The 17,522-nt window shown below is 34.4% G+C and overlaps 1 protein-coding gene across 3 annotated transcripts in view; it reads left to right on the top strand.

The window, feature by feature from the left end:
• The window catches only part of LOC149540847 (ALBINO3-like protein 2, chloroplastic), a 288,924-nt gene that overhangs the window by 74,608 nt on the left and 196,794 nt on the right, over window positions 1-17,522 (top strand). For all 3 annotated transcript variants that reach the window (XM_089801913.1, XM_089801912.1, XM_089801911.1), the window contains exon 5: window positions 4,119-4,220. In XM_089801913.1, coding sequence (XP_089658039.1) covers window positions 4,119-4,220 — 102 coding nt within the window. The remainder of the gene's footprint in view (window positions 1-4,118; window positions 4,221-17,522) is intronic.

Raw genomic sequence — 17,522 nt, 5'->3', positions numbered from 1 at the left:
TTGATCCGTAATATAAGATGACTCTGTCTCGACATCACTCACCTCATAATCATAAATATGTGATCTATCATCAGAACGCACATCAACAACCACATGCATATTGCTAAATTCCTCGATAGATGGCTCAAGTGGCATAGAAGTAGCTGCCGATATCACTGTATCATCGCATGCTCCTACTCCCACTATCGTTGCATCGCCATCAAATACATGATCTTGGGAACTCGTGCCAATAATTGCATCATCCGACTCAACTTGCCATGAATTCTCATCACAATTGACATCCTTTGTGTCCAATTCATGTGGTGTCTCATAACGAATGTCCCACACATCTGTAGCCACCACTTTATCATTGCATTTCTCTCTTCGGAAAACTGATATCATGCTTTGCTCAAATCTCAGACTTGAAATCAGTTGGGTCAGCATTTTGTGATTTTGACTTAACTCATTTAGTAACACATTCAACTGCTTCAGAATACGAAACTGTATCACATGTTCTTCATTCCTAGGTGGTGAAGTACGCCCTCTGTGGGTATAATGTCTACCCGAAATGAATCTTCTATCACTATCCATAACTACTAAATGCGAAACCAAACAATTGCTATCAACTCCTGCACAAATCAATCATCAAATAAATCTGAGCCCAATTCCTGCATGGTGGTAGGAAACCGCTCTGAGACCACTGTAATAGCCCCCAACCCGGTTATAACTTTAACAACATCAATATCTTTACTAAATCAGTAGTTGAAATTCTGTCAAACACTGGTCAAACAAACTTAGCAATTCAATATACAACAAACAGCTGATGTCTTCTTAAGTCCAAATTCTGATTGGTCTAACAACTGAAGTCAATTCAATTCTTTTCTAGTTGTCTCGTTCCAATGCACAGAGTTCGAAATGAAATTCAGAGATCTTGGAATCAATACAGAGTATGAAGTGAATCACTAGCAGACCAATTCTGAAATTGAACACAATTGCAATCTTTATTTAATAATTCTTAAAACTTCTACGTGAAATTCACAAGCAAATTGGAACCTGTATATCTGAGCTACCAATCAAATTGCAGCAGATGTTTTTATATAGGCAAACCTGGTTGCAACCTACAACAAGACCCAGTATGGCCCAATATGTATGTTGCTTGGTCACCCAGCTTGTGAATGGTCGATTACAGGCTCTTAATTTCCCCTCACGCAATCCACCAAATTAATTGCAGACTCTTAATTTGCAGGTCCAGAATGGGCAATTTGCAAGCCCTCTGAAATGATGCTGGGACCTGAAAACTGATTATAACCCCTCCAGTATTTGACACAGGCCCTAAATACACTTCGCTGTTGCTCGAAAAATGATTGCAGGTCTGTGAAATCCTAGACAGAGCCTGTATAGAATAATTGCAGAATATATACCAGGCAGATTGCTGCCTAGGAAGGATGGCAACCCTGATTTAATGAGCGCAAGTCATTGTAAATCCCAGACGCAGAAGGATGTAGTCACAGACTCACAGCAGCCTCGATTGATATTCCCAATACTAGTAAAGTCTTCCAGCATTAATGGCTTGTCAGGCACGGTAAGAACAAAGAGAAGCAAAAAATGAATTGCTCTACCCCAACAACAATTTGTCCACTATATTTAGATCAATTTCAGAACTCAAACCCTCAGCCAGATTAGCAAGAGCAAATAATAATGTTAAACTGGATTCAATACCCTCAGCATTACTTATGTCTCCCAGCCACATATAATCACAGTACAGGAGACTCAACAAATATTCATAATAAAATGAAATCAGTATACCCCAACAGTGATTCAAATCCCTCTCAGCTTCAAATCCTTATGCTTCAGCTAGGGAATTGAAAAATCAGAACTCTCACAAAGACGACAAAGCAAAATAAACATTTCAAATAATCGGATAATCGGATGCTTTTCTCATCTAATAAGCTGATATTTATAATCGCCAAATGACACAAGTTTCCCAAGCGTAACTTTAGATAAGAAGCTTCCTTAACACAACATCATTTTATAACATTAAATATATTAAAGTTTCATATAATATAATTTATTAATTTCTTTTGGCTCCCAAAAATGAGCTTTTCAACCATATAATATTGTGACACAAAAGGCCACCATTTCTTATGCCCAAGATATAAAACTTTTCAACCCGATTCCAACGAGCTATGCTACTAAGGTAGCCAAAGTACAATACTGGCAAACATAGCAACCTCAACATATTCAGTTGGATAATAATAATTTACTTGTCTTGCGAAAATGACTGAAGAAGCCCATAATCAAAATTTGGCAACATAGGAGCAATTTTGATGAAGAAAAATGATGAATGAACCTAACGGGGTGACCTAAAAGTAGACGCTTTCTCCGTGATTTTTGGAGCATTACCCAACTCCTCTAACTCAATAGAGCTCATGGGAACCAACGGATGACTTACTATAAATAGTACGTCTCTCAAAATGGAGTCAAAACTTTCTGTAGGCCAATGAAAAGCCAAATAACTTCACAATTGAGACCTTCAAATCCCACTGATAGCTTACGAGGGTCGCTATGATGAACTGACTCAATGCACAACAGGAACTGCTAAAAATGGGGACATTACACTCAATACCATTCACTATTATATAAACTACATATTGGTCTTTCTTTCCTACTCTATTGTTTGTGCCTCTCTTTTCCAAATAATAATGCTCTCTAATATCTTTGGATTACGGTTTTGAATGTGCATACTAAATTGTGCTCTTCAGTCATATCCCACCCTTGACAATCTCTATATGATTGCTATAATTTATATTGCCTTCATTGCGCACTTATACTTTATGTTGTTACTGTCTAGTCTTCCCCTCCTTATCGTTGGCCTAGGTGATATATTTTTTTATATTTTTCTCCTTTTATGATTACCCCAATTTATTACCTGTGTAGCATCTCTCCCTGAAGTTGTGTATAATATACTTTTGTTTTAATGGTTGTATAATGAATGATTAATATATGTTCTAAACTGCAAATTGATTAATATTTTAATATCATTTATTTATTTATTCTATATTCTAATCTCATGTAATATTATTAGTCAAAATTCTCTATATAGTTATAAATAATTTATATAACTATATTATTATTATTTTTACAATTTAGTTTTTTAGATGTAATTATAACTATATAAAATTTCATTATAATTATAATTGCTATCATATTTTATTATTTATTTATTTAATTTTATGTTTTAACTCTATTATCACTAAATCTCATCCTAAAAATGGGGACATTACTGAAGTGTACTTTTCTTTTCCCTATTTGGATGTTGTAATTGAAAATGATATTTTATGGTAGCAGTGTAGCCTCTGGGCATTTTGTATTTTATTTTTAAAATATTACATGCATATTGACAATGATTCCAGAATACATATTGAGTATTGACAATGAATTTGAAAACAAATGTTATATCTTAACATTCTATAATGTAGATATGTATGCTTTATCCATGTTTTCAAATGTACATTTAAGATTTCCTTATATATTTAAAATTTTCCCTATATTTTATAATGCTGTCCCCCTGTCCCCACTCCTGGAAACCTTTATTATTGCAAGTGCACAAGTGTTCGATTCAGAAATGGAAATAGACCTAGATGACCCCCACGTGGGATTGAAAAGAGAATTGATTAGCTGGTTTGGTATAACCCTGATTAGTGCAAGTATCTAGGCGTTCAAATTAGAAATGAAAAGAGTTAGATGACCCCCACGTTGGATTGAAAAGAGAATTGATTACCTGGTATGCATTTAACACTAAAAAAAGGAAAATTGTAATCTGTGGCACATTATATGTACTTTACACTTATACACTCTCTTTGGAGGTATACATTCATTATATTTGATTTATGTCTGCGAAAGCATAATTTTTGGCATAGAATGGATGTACTTCTTTCTAGGACATAACATTTAATGCCATTTGTGAAGTAATAGGCTTATCATACAGTAGACCTTCAATAGCTTAATTTTTTTAAAAATTAACATGCTTTTTCATTAGTGAGTTGAAGAAAATCCTATATATTGACTCTTGAGACGTACACATAATTTTATACGTCATTTTGTTTGGTTAGAATAATAATTTGTTCATTTATATATAGGGGGGCGCATTGTGGTTTGTTGATCTTACAGAATGTATACATGGTCCACTGGGTACTCTTTTTGCAATTTCCGTGGCAGGAGTGTTTTTCCTTAATGTACAGGTGAGCTTTCATTTGTAAATCTTTCCTTTTACTATCAACATATATTATTAATTTTGATGTTTTCTTTCTTATAATGCCTAGTTTGATAATCAGTTCCTGTAGGTAGAGAAAATTATTTCTCACACAATTTGACGTGCGTGCATGATAGACATTGCTATATTGTTAGCACATTTAAAAGAGAAATACATGGCTCTCTTCTGCATTAAAAATATAATAATGTATAATATTCATGCCATCTGTCTTGCATGTTGTGATCTCTCATAGCTATGTTGAGATAGAATGTATAGAATTTTGGGAGTCCCAAGGCTTTATGTTCAATAGGGGAAAAGCTCAACCTGTTCAGACACCTTTTATAACATAATTTAAATTAACAGTTCTAAATCATGATTTCTGTACACTGTAAACCTTTTCAGCTATATGTGCACCTGTTTAACAAAAGCATGGTCTACACGAATCCCTTCAGTTATTCTAAATCATTGTCATCAGTGGCTACTGTTGGTAAGTTACAGCTCATTTGGAGATGTAAATCTTGTTTGAGATGTAGGTCGATCCATAATGGAACAGTTTTGCTGTTATTTCAGTGGAATCCTTAGGTGTGTGAATTGTGATTTTTTATATTTTTTGTACACACCGCACTTTAGGTCTTAGGAGATATTTTCCAACAATCCATTTTAAGTTATTGCAGTAGAATTAGTTTGTGTTATTTGAATCCCATTTCAAATTTTATCTAGTTTAATGTAAAATATGGCAATTGGTGCTCAAGTTGGAGGATACAAATTCCATTCATTGTGAAGGATAGAATATGCTACAAAATATCCTTCTGTTGGGGATAAAGTAGTGCGTGGTGCTCCCGATATTTGATATCGTGTAAATTTGGTGTGCATTCTAGTGTGTATAGTTTTTTTCACTAAGGTTTACTAGCTGTATCATCAAACACGGTGTGGATTCTTTTGTCTTTTCTCATGCCACAATCTTTAGTGACTTGGTATTTTCAGGTTTTCCTTGGTCATGGGCCCTACATATCATTCATCCTATTCATATGTCCTGTGATCTCTCTATCCTTGACAACTATATGACTATTACAATTGGGCATGCATTTGCAAACTTTGTGCAATGGTATGGGATGTGATCGGGAAATTGGCTAGTTAGATAGTTTGGCATAAATGAGGGAAGTTATACAGGTGTGATGGTTCGCCTCGCACCCCCTTCGGGTACTATATGTATGAATCGTATTTACTAAAAGGACATGTTATGCATTTTAAATGTAATCTTGCATTTGATGGTTGATGAATACATAAGTTGCTTGTGAATTCTCTACAATTCTTGTGTTCAATATCTTGTTCTGTACTTATGCATTAGTTCCTGTTACCCCAGAGGGTAAACATTTGGCGCCATTGCCACTTGAGTCTAGGAACAACGTAGTGAATGGAACTTGATGGATAAATGGGAATAGCCATTCTTGAGAATTTTAGAACCAATGATGATGGAGACGGAGCTCTTAGAAGGCGAACTTGCTTGAACAGAGAACTTTCACATTCTGACTATCAAAACTTTCATACGGAGAGAGGCCATATGCACGAAATTACTGCACGAAATTACTGAGGACATTGTTTGGGATGCCTTGAACGTGAGCCCTGTGGTAAAGCAACTCTTGCACTAGTTTCCCCATCTCTTTGCGCAAGCATTTCTCGCACAGGTGGGACGAATGGAGGAAACTGAGAGGGAGTAATGCCGCTAGTAGATTTTGAGTAACATTATTGGAAACAATCGTCAGGAGGAGGAACAATGTGATGAAGCCTAATAGAGGACCAACCCATGAGCTTTAAGCCTTAGGAGTGGCAAATGAAAAGAACACTTGTAAATCTGTAATGGTCACACGGTGTAATGTTTCGAACCTACGATGTGCCATTAAATCAATGTGCCAACTCTGAATTGAGCCATACGGTCGACAAGTGCAGGCAAAGACTTGAATTGCGCCGTATGGTGGTATGGTCGTACGTGGGCAGGGTAGTCTGTACCGGTGAGGGGGAGATGGGTTGTACAAGATGATGCAAATGCCATATGGTGTGGAGATTGCTAGCCGTACGCAGGAGTCTGACAATCCGTAGGGTGGAGGTTGTGTGGCCGTACGTGGTGGTTGCCAATCCGTATGGTGACCCCGGTGGCCTATGGTATGGAGAGGCAATCCGTACGGTGGGAGGTTGAGGAGGGTAGTTAGCCGTATGGTGGCTCAAATGGCAGATTTGAAGGCCCAAGCCGTACAAGGAGGTGAAGGACAGCACGGATGGGTGGATGGGTGAGGAATGAGCAGTGCGGAAACACACAGTTGGTGACGGAAAACACAATGTTGCTCATACACAAAACACAAAATGTAGATGGAATCCACAAAATAATAGAGACACCAAAATAGAAGTGCCCAGAACAAAGAATAGATCGAACCAATAGTTATTTGCAATATGATGGTGCTCCGATTTGCCAGATCCGAGCGAAGAAGTACAATGCAACAACGGAATAGGGTGAGAGTTGAATCCCACCAAAACCGCATGAGCCAAATAGGGAAGATCTTTCACTTTTGAAATGGTGAACAATCCAAACTCCAATAGGAATTCGTAGTACAGAGAAATATAATCTGAAGCATACCTAAGATTTCCTACAAGCCGTGCTTAAATACCCATCAGGGAACCATTCCGAGGGTGTACATAGATAGCCGACGACGACACAAACTTAGAACACAAAAATAAAAATGGGACTGAGATAAATTAAATCAATCGGCCCGTTACAAAGTTTAATTTATTTTATAACGGGGACATTACACATAGTCGATCCATGTGTATGAATGTATAAATAAATAAAAAGTTTTTTGTTTACTACTTATGATGGTTATCTAAATTAATGCCTAATTGACTAAATAAAAATAGAAATAGAAAGGAGAAAATGGATGATCTGCAAGCCACACATGAAGCTTTGATTCTCGCATAGCAGGTCGAATGAAGACAATTGTTAAGGCAACTTGTCGAGTGAGAACCAATTGAAGGGGATCTCGAAGACATCACAGAGGGTTTTAGTCAGAATAAAGTAACTATTGTGTTTGGTACTTGTTAAAGCTTAGTTGGGTTGGGTAGGTAGGAGGTGAGGGAATGCATTGGTTGGTTTTCCCAGCCAACCGACCCTTCTATAAGTACTTGGAATATTGTAAATGTACTCGTGATGTTTTTGGTATTAATAAAGAAATTATTTCCTCACCTTCTAACTACGCAACCCAACTAAGCTTTAACTATTACCAAACACAATAGTTACTTTATTGCATAAATTCCAAGGGGATGCCACGGGAGGCACAATAACCACCGAATGCGAAGGCCATGGTTCACCGAAACACCAACGAGTGAGAAGCAACGAGGAATTGCTCAAAGAGACACAACAGAGGCTGAACTTGATTGAAGAGACGCGAGAACAATTCGTAAATTTATCTCGCACTTTGGGAAGGGAGGAAAACTAAGACAAAGGAGGAGAAGAGGCGAGGGAAGTTCAGGACATTAGGTCAAGGACAAATGTCGAAGGGACATAACAACATGGTGGTCAAAGCAACCCGTTGAGATCTAATCCTATAAGTTTGGGATCCTAATCAATTGGTAGACTGTAATGTCCCCACTACTGAGGAAAATAATACTTGCAAAACTAATGTTAGAATTTATGCAATAATAAAATATTTTACTATTTTACCCTCTATCCTAACCCAACCTTAAAGACGTTTCTAGATCGGGTTTCCTAACCCTTAGTTGCTCAACCATCCTTTCTAGAGTGCACCCCATAAGGCTCGCATATGCATGTGTTGACACCATCAGAATATTATTACCATTATATTTCCTCAAGCATGTTGGTCAGATGGAGATAAAATTTCTCGCATACCAACATTATAGAGGCCATATCCTTTTAGGTGGTGTTTGGCCAAATGGGCATTTCATCCATCTCTGATACCAACACTATATGTCCATTTCTATTATGTTAGCCAAATGAGAGGTTACGCCCATCCCTGATGCTACCACTATAGAACTTCTGATCAAATATTATCCCCATAAGAGATTTCATTGATGAAGTAACCTTTAATGAACATTAAGATTATTTATTACTCTAAAAAGGGACTATCTTGATCTTAAACCATTAACCATTAAGTCATGTGTGTTATCCATTTCGAATTCCACCTCTACAAAAATTATCCACAAGTATGATTCATTAGTATAAATAAATTCATAAATATAATGAAACAAATATAATCTACAAAAATACCTTTCTTACCTTCCTCTTTGCTTGGTCCATATGGCTCTATCCTTAGTCGGCCCTTCAATGAATTATTCCTTCTAGATTATCTCAACTCTATATTTACTTTCTAAAATTCTTCCCTTTCTAATTATAAGGAAATGATAAAATGTACTTTTTTTGTTTATTCTTTTTCAAGAGTCGCAACCTTTCATAGTACAAATCCTTTGAAAAGTCACAACACTTCATGGTTATAATCCTTTCGAAAAGTCACAACACTTAATAACTAAAATCATTTGGAAAAGTCCCAGTACTTTATAGTTACAATATTTTTGAAGAGTCACAAGTATTCATACTTATGATCCTTTCAAAGGTTCACATCCTTTCAATATCATTGATACCTTTTTGGAAAGTCACTTCCCTATTTTCTTCATATTACTTTCCTCTTCCAATTTTCCTTTTTGAACTCTTGCTTCTCCTCTTTTTATTTTCTCTGAAATAAACTCCTCTCCTATTTATATCTTAATTTTAAGGTGTTGTGTCTATTTGCTATATATTAAAAATATCTCTTGCCTAGGACCGAAGTTCTATACTGTGCAAAATAAAAGGGGCATACCCCAGTTTACATCATCCTGTTTTATTTTATGTAAAAGTGTTTTAGTCAAAATATTTTCTTGAGATGATGAGAATCAAGGTGAATTTAGCCCATAGGTGCAAATTTCCTTTCTAGATTGCGATATTTGGCTGGAAACTACATCAAAAAACACTACTCATTTCCAAATAAGTTAGATGTCAGCTTATAAGATCATATAAATAAGCAAGTCTGAAATATCCATACTTTTTGATGATTAAAAGTAATCTATAATTCTAAGTGTTAATTGATTTGACATGTCTTTTAAGGGAACATTCTCAACAATAATGTACATTTTTCCTATCGTTTGAAGGTCTAAGAATTTACTCCCTTACTTTAGATGCTTCTGCCCGTTCTAAGATGATGTAGATCAGTTCATGATGACAAGAATTGATCAAAATTAGGTGGGGAAGGATGAAACATAAGTCCTTTCTTCCTTGGTTTGCAGGAAATCATTTGCCAATATTATTAACACCTCCTGATGCTGAAACTAACAATTCTGATTCCTAACCTTTTTGTTTACTGAATCTGAAATTAATTTAGCTACTTCTTGATTGATGCTTTTGTTTGATGGTAAAATATTCTGAAAACCACTCTTCATTCTTAAATTTTTAAGACATTCTGACTATCCGATGTTTTAATTTATAAGTTTGGATTTAACTTTTGCATACAAAATAGACTTAATAGAATTCTATTTTAATCCCCTTTTAGGTGCAAAATATAACATTGCTTTCTGTTCTTACTCTTTCGAAATACTTCTAGTAGAGATAAAATTCAACAACATTCATTATGCTTTATCAAAGATCTACCAAAAGGATACCGAAAACAAGAGAGCAAATAGTGACAGTAGTAACATAGATATTGATATATTAAAAGTACTATTGTCTTAACTGTTTTTATTTTTAAATTAAACCCCTTTATTATTATTATTTTTAAAAATTACATTTTTGAACCTTTCAAAGTCTTGATTAATAACTATAAATTCTTCTCCATCTGCCCCTTTGTTTGCTACAAGGGGCAAATGCTCCATAGTTTATACATGTTGACATTCACTCATATATATAGATTTTTATGTATATATATACATATATATGAATGTATACATATATATACATAGATATCTGAAAGTTATGAAAATGTTACATTTGTTAGTATCCTTATTATCTGAATTATCTGTCAGGGCTAATTTAGCTAATAAGAATGAGAGTTACATTATCCAGTTTTGGTTAAGACGGCTATTCAATTTCCGGTTAAATTACTTATAATTATATATTAAGATATTTTCATCAGCAGCACCCTTATTTGCTAGCTGATGTGCCTCTTTATTACCTTCACGGAAAATATGTAGAATCTGAATGTCTTCGAAGAGGTCTAGGAGATTTAGAACTTCTTCCAGTTTAGAATTTAAAACCCAATTTGGTGTCTCCTTTTTTCTAATGGCATTTAGAACAATCTGTGAATCTCCTTCAATAATAAGTTTTCAGATATCTAGATTTAGGCAAATTTGGAGACCTTCTTGAAGGGCTTCTAGTTCAGCGAGGTTGTTAGTGGTCGATCCTATAGATTTAGCCCTTCTAGTGATCCAATTGCTAGAATCATTATTAATGATGCATCCTATTCCGACAATACTAGGATTGCCTCTTGAGGCTCCATCAAAATTTAATTTGGTCCAACCACTAGGTGGTGGAATCCATCTACATTTGTCCCTCGCCTCTTTATTCTTTTAAAAAAAAAAATATAAGCAGGGGATTAATTAGGTTTTTTCAACTCTTTTTCATTAGACCATCCCATTCTGAAAATGATCCTTCCTCTTTGTGAATTTTCTTAAGGTGAGAGTTTAAGGTTTCAACAATACATGCCTTGATTTTATTAGTAATCTCAAATGCAGTCATATCTTGATCGTGAAATATTCTTCTGTTCCTTTCTATACTTCCCAAACAAGGATAGATGGGCAAATATTCTAGAGTTTTCCATAGATACAACTACTCCTATCAGTTGGCCAGCTCCTAAGAAGATCATCCAAAGAGTTTGGCATAGGAGCGGTCCAACCCAACGTATGTCTGAGCCAATCCCAACAATATTGTGGATATGGACATTTATATAAGATATGATCTGTATCTTCACTGTCATGCTTACATAGTACACATCTTGAAGGTCCCTCAACGTCCATCTTTTTGAGTCTGTTAGCAGTTAAAATCCTATTCTGAGATGCAATCCACAAAAAGAAGCCTGCCTTTGGCAGACAAGAAGAGTCTCGACAAAGTTTAAGGGGGATATTCACTTCTTCCCACCTTTGGGAATGAGTGATGACTCTATATCCATTTTTTACATTATATCTACCATCTTTGGATGCTGCCCATATGAGTTTGTCATTTCTTACTAACTGCTTTATTCTCCTCTTATGAATGATTTTTTCGTAAACTTTTTTTACTGCTGGTTCCAAGTCAATATTATTCAAAGTTTTCCATTCCCAGCTTATACTGCCATTAATATCTTTTTTAGTTTTATAATTGCTGACCTTACACCCCCAGAGTTTGACTAATCACTCTTTAAGGATAGATGGGATACCCATGCTATCTACTGGGGGATGACCATCCCACGAATCCTCCCAGAAGAGAGCTTCATCATCATTACCAACGTCCCACGTGAGATATACACTAATCAAGGCTCTACTTTTTACTATAAAATTTCAGCTTTCGGATCCTTTAGGAAGGGTCCTCATTCTAAACAAGGAGTAGGAATCTGCTACATTTAGATATTTGTTATACAAAATTTTTGCCCATTTTTGTTCTCTTTCTAAAAATAGTCGCCATGTCAGTTTAGCCCTTAATGCTTCATTTTGCTAGCTTAAGTTTTTGATACCTAGGCCTCCTAATTCCTTTGGTTTACATAAGTTTTTCCATTTTATAAGAGCCAACTTTTTCTCTTTGTCAGTGTCATTCCAAAGGAAGCTTTTGAGTTTTGCTGCCATTTTCTTATTGATACTTTTAGATAGAGGTAAGCAAGAAAGGGGGTATGTTGGGAGGGCAGATAAAACTACTTTGATCTTAGTAACTTTACCAGCTTTTGTAAGCCATTTATCTTTCTAGCCTCCTATCCTTTCACCCATTCTATCAAGGATACTATGCCATCCTTTGTTAGTTTTACTGCCTTTTTTTAACTCTATTTCTAAGTATTTACATGGGAATGTACCTCTTTTATATCCCATAATATTACAGATCTTTTTTTCTATTTTAGGTTTGGTGTTAATGAAGAAAATTTCTGATTTTTCAGCATTCACTCTTTGACCTAAAGCTTTCATATATATTGTTGAATGATCGTCTAGAGGTTTAGGGCCTCAATATTTGAACTTTCTCCTGATAGAATAGTATCATCTGCATATTGTTGGTGGGTTATATTAGGGACGTTTTCGGTTATAGTAATTCCGCTTATTTTGCTGTCAGTGTGCGCTATGGTAATTGCTCTACCGAAGGCTTCGCCATGATAATGTATAGGAAAGGAGATAGGGGATCTCCTTGTCTTATACTTGTTGATGTGTCTAAGAAGCCTTCCGGGTTCCCATTAGTGAGAACTGAAATTTTAGTTGTTGAAAGGTATTGATAAATAAGATTAATCCATTGGTGAGAGAATCTGAATGCTTCTAAGGTTTTGCATAAAAAACTCTAGTCAACCATATCATATGCTTTCTGAATATCCAGTTTCATGAACATGCTTGCCATTTTATTCTTATTAGTTGAGTGTAATGTTTCTTGTATAATGAGTATCCTATCTATAATTGATCTTCCTGGTACAAAACCCATTTGTTCTTCTGATATAAGCTTAGGAAGAAACGCTTTCATTCGGTTAGCTAAAATTTTGGATATGATTTTATAGATGGTGTTCCAAAGAGCTATAGGTCTAAAATACCTTGGGGTTTCAGGATCATCTTTTTTGGGTATTAAAGTAAGAAAGGTATTATTAATTTCTGATAGTAATGACCCACCATTTCTTGATGCCTAAATGGCTTTCCAAAGATTAATTCCGATAATATCCCAACATTTTTGGTAGAAGAAAGTCTGGAATCCATCTGGACCTGGAGAACTATCAGGGTTCATGTTGAATAACACAGATCTGACTTCTTCCAGAGATATGGGTGAATTTAATGCTTTATTATCTTCTATTGAAACCACTTTTTGTATAGCTTCAAGCATTTTTGCTTGAGCTATCATATTTGAACTATCAATATTATTTAATAAATTATTGAAATGACTTACAAAAATCTTTGCTATACTATTAGGGTTTTTAGTGATAGAGCCTGACGAGTATTTAATTTTAATAATTTTGCTTTTAGCTCTGTTGTATAAAGTGCTATTATGAATTTTTTTTGTATTGCGGTCTCCCTATTCTAGCCATTTTTCTCTTGATTTTTGCCTCCAAAAGACTTCTTCCTTTGCTAGAATGGTTTCCTGCTTGGCAAGAAGTTCATTTTCTAGAAAGAAGTTCTCATTATTCATACCTTCTTTAATTACTTCTGTGTTTAATTTTTTTAAGCTTTCTTCGATGTCTATTTTGTCTTTAAATATATTGTTGAAATGTTCTTTATTCCACTTAAGTATATTTTCTTTAATCTTTTTCATCTTAGAGACAAATATATACATTTTGCAACCTTTAAAATTGCCTTGATTCCACCATTCTCTAATGAGCTCCTTAAATTTTTTGTCCAAAAACCACATTTTTTCTCATTTAAACGGATTTCTAATAGGTTTAGTAGGTTCAAAAAATTTAATTGTAACAGGGTAGTGGTCCAATCCTGCTATAGATAGGATTGAGGCTTGAATATCTAAATCTAGTCCACTTAGTTCTCCTTTGAGAAAAAACCTGTCTAGTTTCTCAGCGATAAAGGATAAGTCTTTCCTTCTATTATTCCATGTAAACTTACCATTATTAATAGGAATATCAAATAGTTTGTTAAGGTCTATCCATTTTTTAAATTATGTTTTAGTAAGCGTTTCTTGCTAGGGGCATTTAAGCCCCTAGCATTCCAAGTAGTGATCTTCATGTTGCTTTGGGAAGGTTCTTCCCCTTCCCAGGATTAAGTAACTGACTTATCTTTTGTTGTTCTTTTGCTTGCCCATCTGCTTCTTTGAGTCCTTTAAGAGACTTCCTTCCTCTCTTAGCTTTCCGGCTACCATATTTGGGAGTAATTATCCCTTCTTGATTCATCAAAATACCCAATTGCTCTATGTTTTCCCATACATTTACAATGCTTTCAAATTGCTTGCCTTCTTTTACATCTTTTTCTTCAATTTTTGATTCTTTCATTATCTGATCTGCAATAGTTATCTGAGCACCTATATGTATATTATCTTAATCTGGTGTGTTCCATGTTCTACCCAAATCAGTAACATCTCCTTGTCCTGTAATTGTTCTATCTTCGATTGTCTATACAACTTTACTTCTTTTATCTTCATCCTCAAGGATTAACAAGTCTCTTTTTAAATCTTGAAAGGTGTAGTTATAAGAATCTTCAAAGGTGTAGTTATCTCCGCCTAGTTTTAGTACTCGCTGCATTAGTTCCTCTTTCTGTAAGTCACTACTTTTATGAATATTGTTAAAGTTAAAAACTTGGATCAATTCATCTGTTAGAAGTTCCAAATTCTCTTTCTCAGCCTCATCTAAAATTAACATTTCCAGATCATCAATTTTCGACATCATTATTCAAGAAGTCATGAAAATCTTGTGTTAATATTCCTTTTATCTTACTTTGGTCCTTCTCCCTTACAATGTGCCCGCTGATGTTATAAACAGGTGCTTCTTGTGTTGTATGTGGTGTTTGCCAAACATTGGTGCACATCTTGACTGCCTCATTATTGGAGTCTACAATCTCCTTCATAGAATCTTCTTTTTGTTGTAGCAGAGTCTCTATTAATTCTCTTGTGAATTTAGCCTTACTTCGCTTAGGAGATGCATCACAGAAAAGACCTTTGTTTTCAATTTCTTCAAGAATACTATTAGAATTAACCCAGATATTTTTGTCCTGAGACCTAGATTCTTTTCCCGACGCTTTTTCTTGCCCACTAATTTCTTTTGTAGCCTTAGCTTTTTGTGCTTTTTTTAGCTTCTTGTTGAACCTTCTGCATCTGTTTACTGTCTTTTGCATCCTAATATTAGCTGTTTTAAGTTATATTATTTCTCCTTCTCTTTTGTTGATATCTTTAGGACTTTGATCTTCACAGGTAGGATCAATTTTCAACTGTGAGTTAGTGCCTTTACTTTCTTTTATATCTAACAATTCAATCATTTCTTTATTGTTATTTGATATTGAAGACTTTCCCTTTTCTTTGATTTGAGATTCTTTTTCTTGTACTGCTTGTAGTATTTCTGTAATTTTCTTCTAATCTTTGTATTTGATTCTGTAATTGGAGTTATGTTTGCTGTTTTTCCTATTCTTATTTCACCATTTTTCAAATCTGAAACTTCTTTCCCTGCTGTAACATGAACGCGCTTCCCTTGGAATTCTTTTTTGTTCCTTATATTCATCATAGGGAAGGTATCTTTAAGATCCGACGTTGGTTGACAAGTTTTAAATGTAGTCTTTCTTTCATTATTTAATTTGATTATTTGAGAAATTTTGCCTTCAAATCAAATTTTTTTAAAAGTTATAGATAGATCTGTTTGTTATTACCTTAAATAGGTTGGAATTCTGGAGTTTTGGTCTCAAAGTTGATCAAAAATTTAATATTATTACTGTATTTATAAGAAGCGTCTATTCATATCAAATTACCAATTGATGAACCTATATTCTTGAGAATCTCTATATGCATAAGTTCTGGAGGGAGAGATTGAATTGAGACCCAGGTTGGGATGGAGAAATTTAACAGTTCTTCCTTACAATCTGGGGTCCATTCCAAGAATTTAACAGCATAACCTTTAAAATAACGCATAGAGATAAAAATGAAATATTTTTTGACATATTCATCACTACAATGAATGTAAACTAATCTATCCGAATGGTGAGATATACTTAATTGATTTTGGCAAAAATCCTTTAGCCAATTAATGAGATTGATCATTTCTTGTTTTGGCCTTTTCTAAAATGCAAATGCATCGACATTCTGGCAATCCTGCGAACGATCTTCACTGTCCTAATTATTGATAATCAGTATTTGTTCCTCAGTTTTAGCATTGGGGTGAGGAGCTGAATGTGATTGAAAGGGGGACTGAGAAGGAAACTTGGGAGTAATATTTCTATGGTGAGGGGGTATATATATTTTAGGAGTATTATATGATGGTTTGATTTTTGAAGTATCAGGGTTATGAAAATGAGCTTCATGGATATTGAGGGCATACGCGTTGGGTTCAGCTAGAAAACCTATTTGCTAGGAATATAGGGGAAATCTATTTTGGGTAGCATGTCATGTCCCCTACTTTCCTCTAATAGAATTTAATAGTAAGTTATAATAAAATAATAATAATAATGAATGAATAAATTATAATATAATTTATCATTCCATTTAAAACACTAATTAATATAATAATAAAAAAAAATAATTTTCAAAGGCTAAATTTAATAAAGTAATATTAAACAACAATAAATAAATAAATATTATCACATAAATTATTATCATACACGTTATTTCAACAAGATATCAAATTGATATAATCATATATTATATCAATTGATACAATTACATAAATAATAATTTAATAATAATATAATTATATTATAATATCATCTACACTAAATAATTAGTTGGTAAATAATAAATATATTCATCAACATTAGAAATAAAAGATTACCAATGATTATTCAAACAAATAATAATATCAGTAAATAAATAATAATATTAATATGGAATTTTAGTCCCATTAGTAATACTAAATGGCAATTACTATAATAGCAATTAGAAAAATCAAATGGACTTTGTGATTTTCTTATGAAGGGGCGTAGTTAAATTATATCCCTTCGGATGTAAACTTTCCCATTGAACATGATAGGGAGATCAAAGCACATTGACCCAAAAAGGAAAAGGAAGGTTGGAGCAGCCATGGTGGAGAACAATGAAGAAAGGGAACGTCTGTCCAAGAGATTCAAAAACTCAGAACTAGCAACATATGCCCATCTCAACAGAATTATACAAGTGCCAGGTCACGATGATATAAAAACTCAGCCCAGCGATAATAAACATAAGAGATGGCGTTGGATAAGTTATGGATTTTTATGGTTTGATAACAGTCAAAAATTAAGGGAGTATTCGAATTATATTAACAGCAGATGCAGTCAAAAATACCTCACACCAAACCAGAATGAGGGAGGAGAATATCCTATCAATGAAGAAGAAGGACATATGAATGACAATATAATCAAAGGAGTTTTAGTGACCAGCGATGGTCATGGTCAGTGGTATGAATGAGAGAATGATAACACAGATGAAGAC

This window comes from Cupressus sempervirens, chromosome 9 (assembly GCF_028749045.1).
Source record: "Cupressus sempervirens isolate cs-2001-9-10 chromosome 9, ASM2874904v1, whole genome shotgun sequence".
Classification (NCBI taxonomy): Eukaryota; Viridiplantae; Streptophyta; class Pinopsida; order Cupressales; family Cupressaceae; genus Cupressus; species Cupressus sempervirens.
This window is presented reverse-complemented; position numbering and strand designations above follow the sequence as displayed.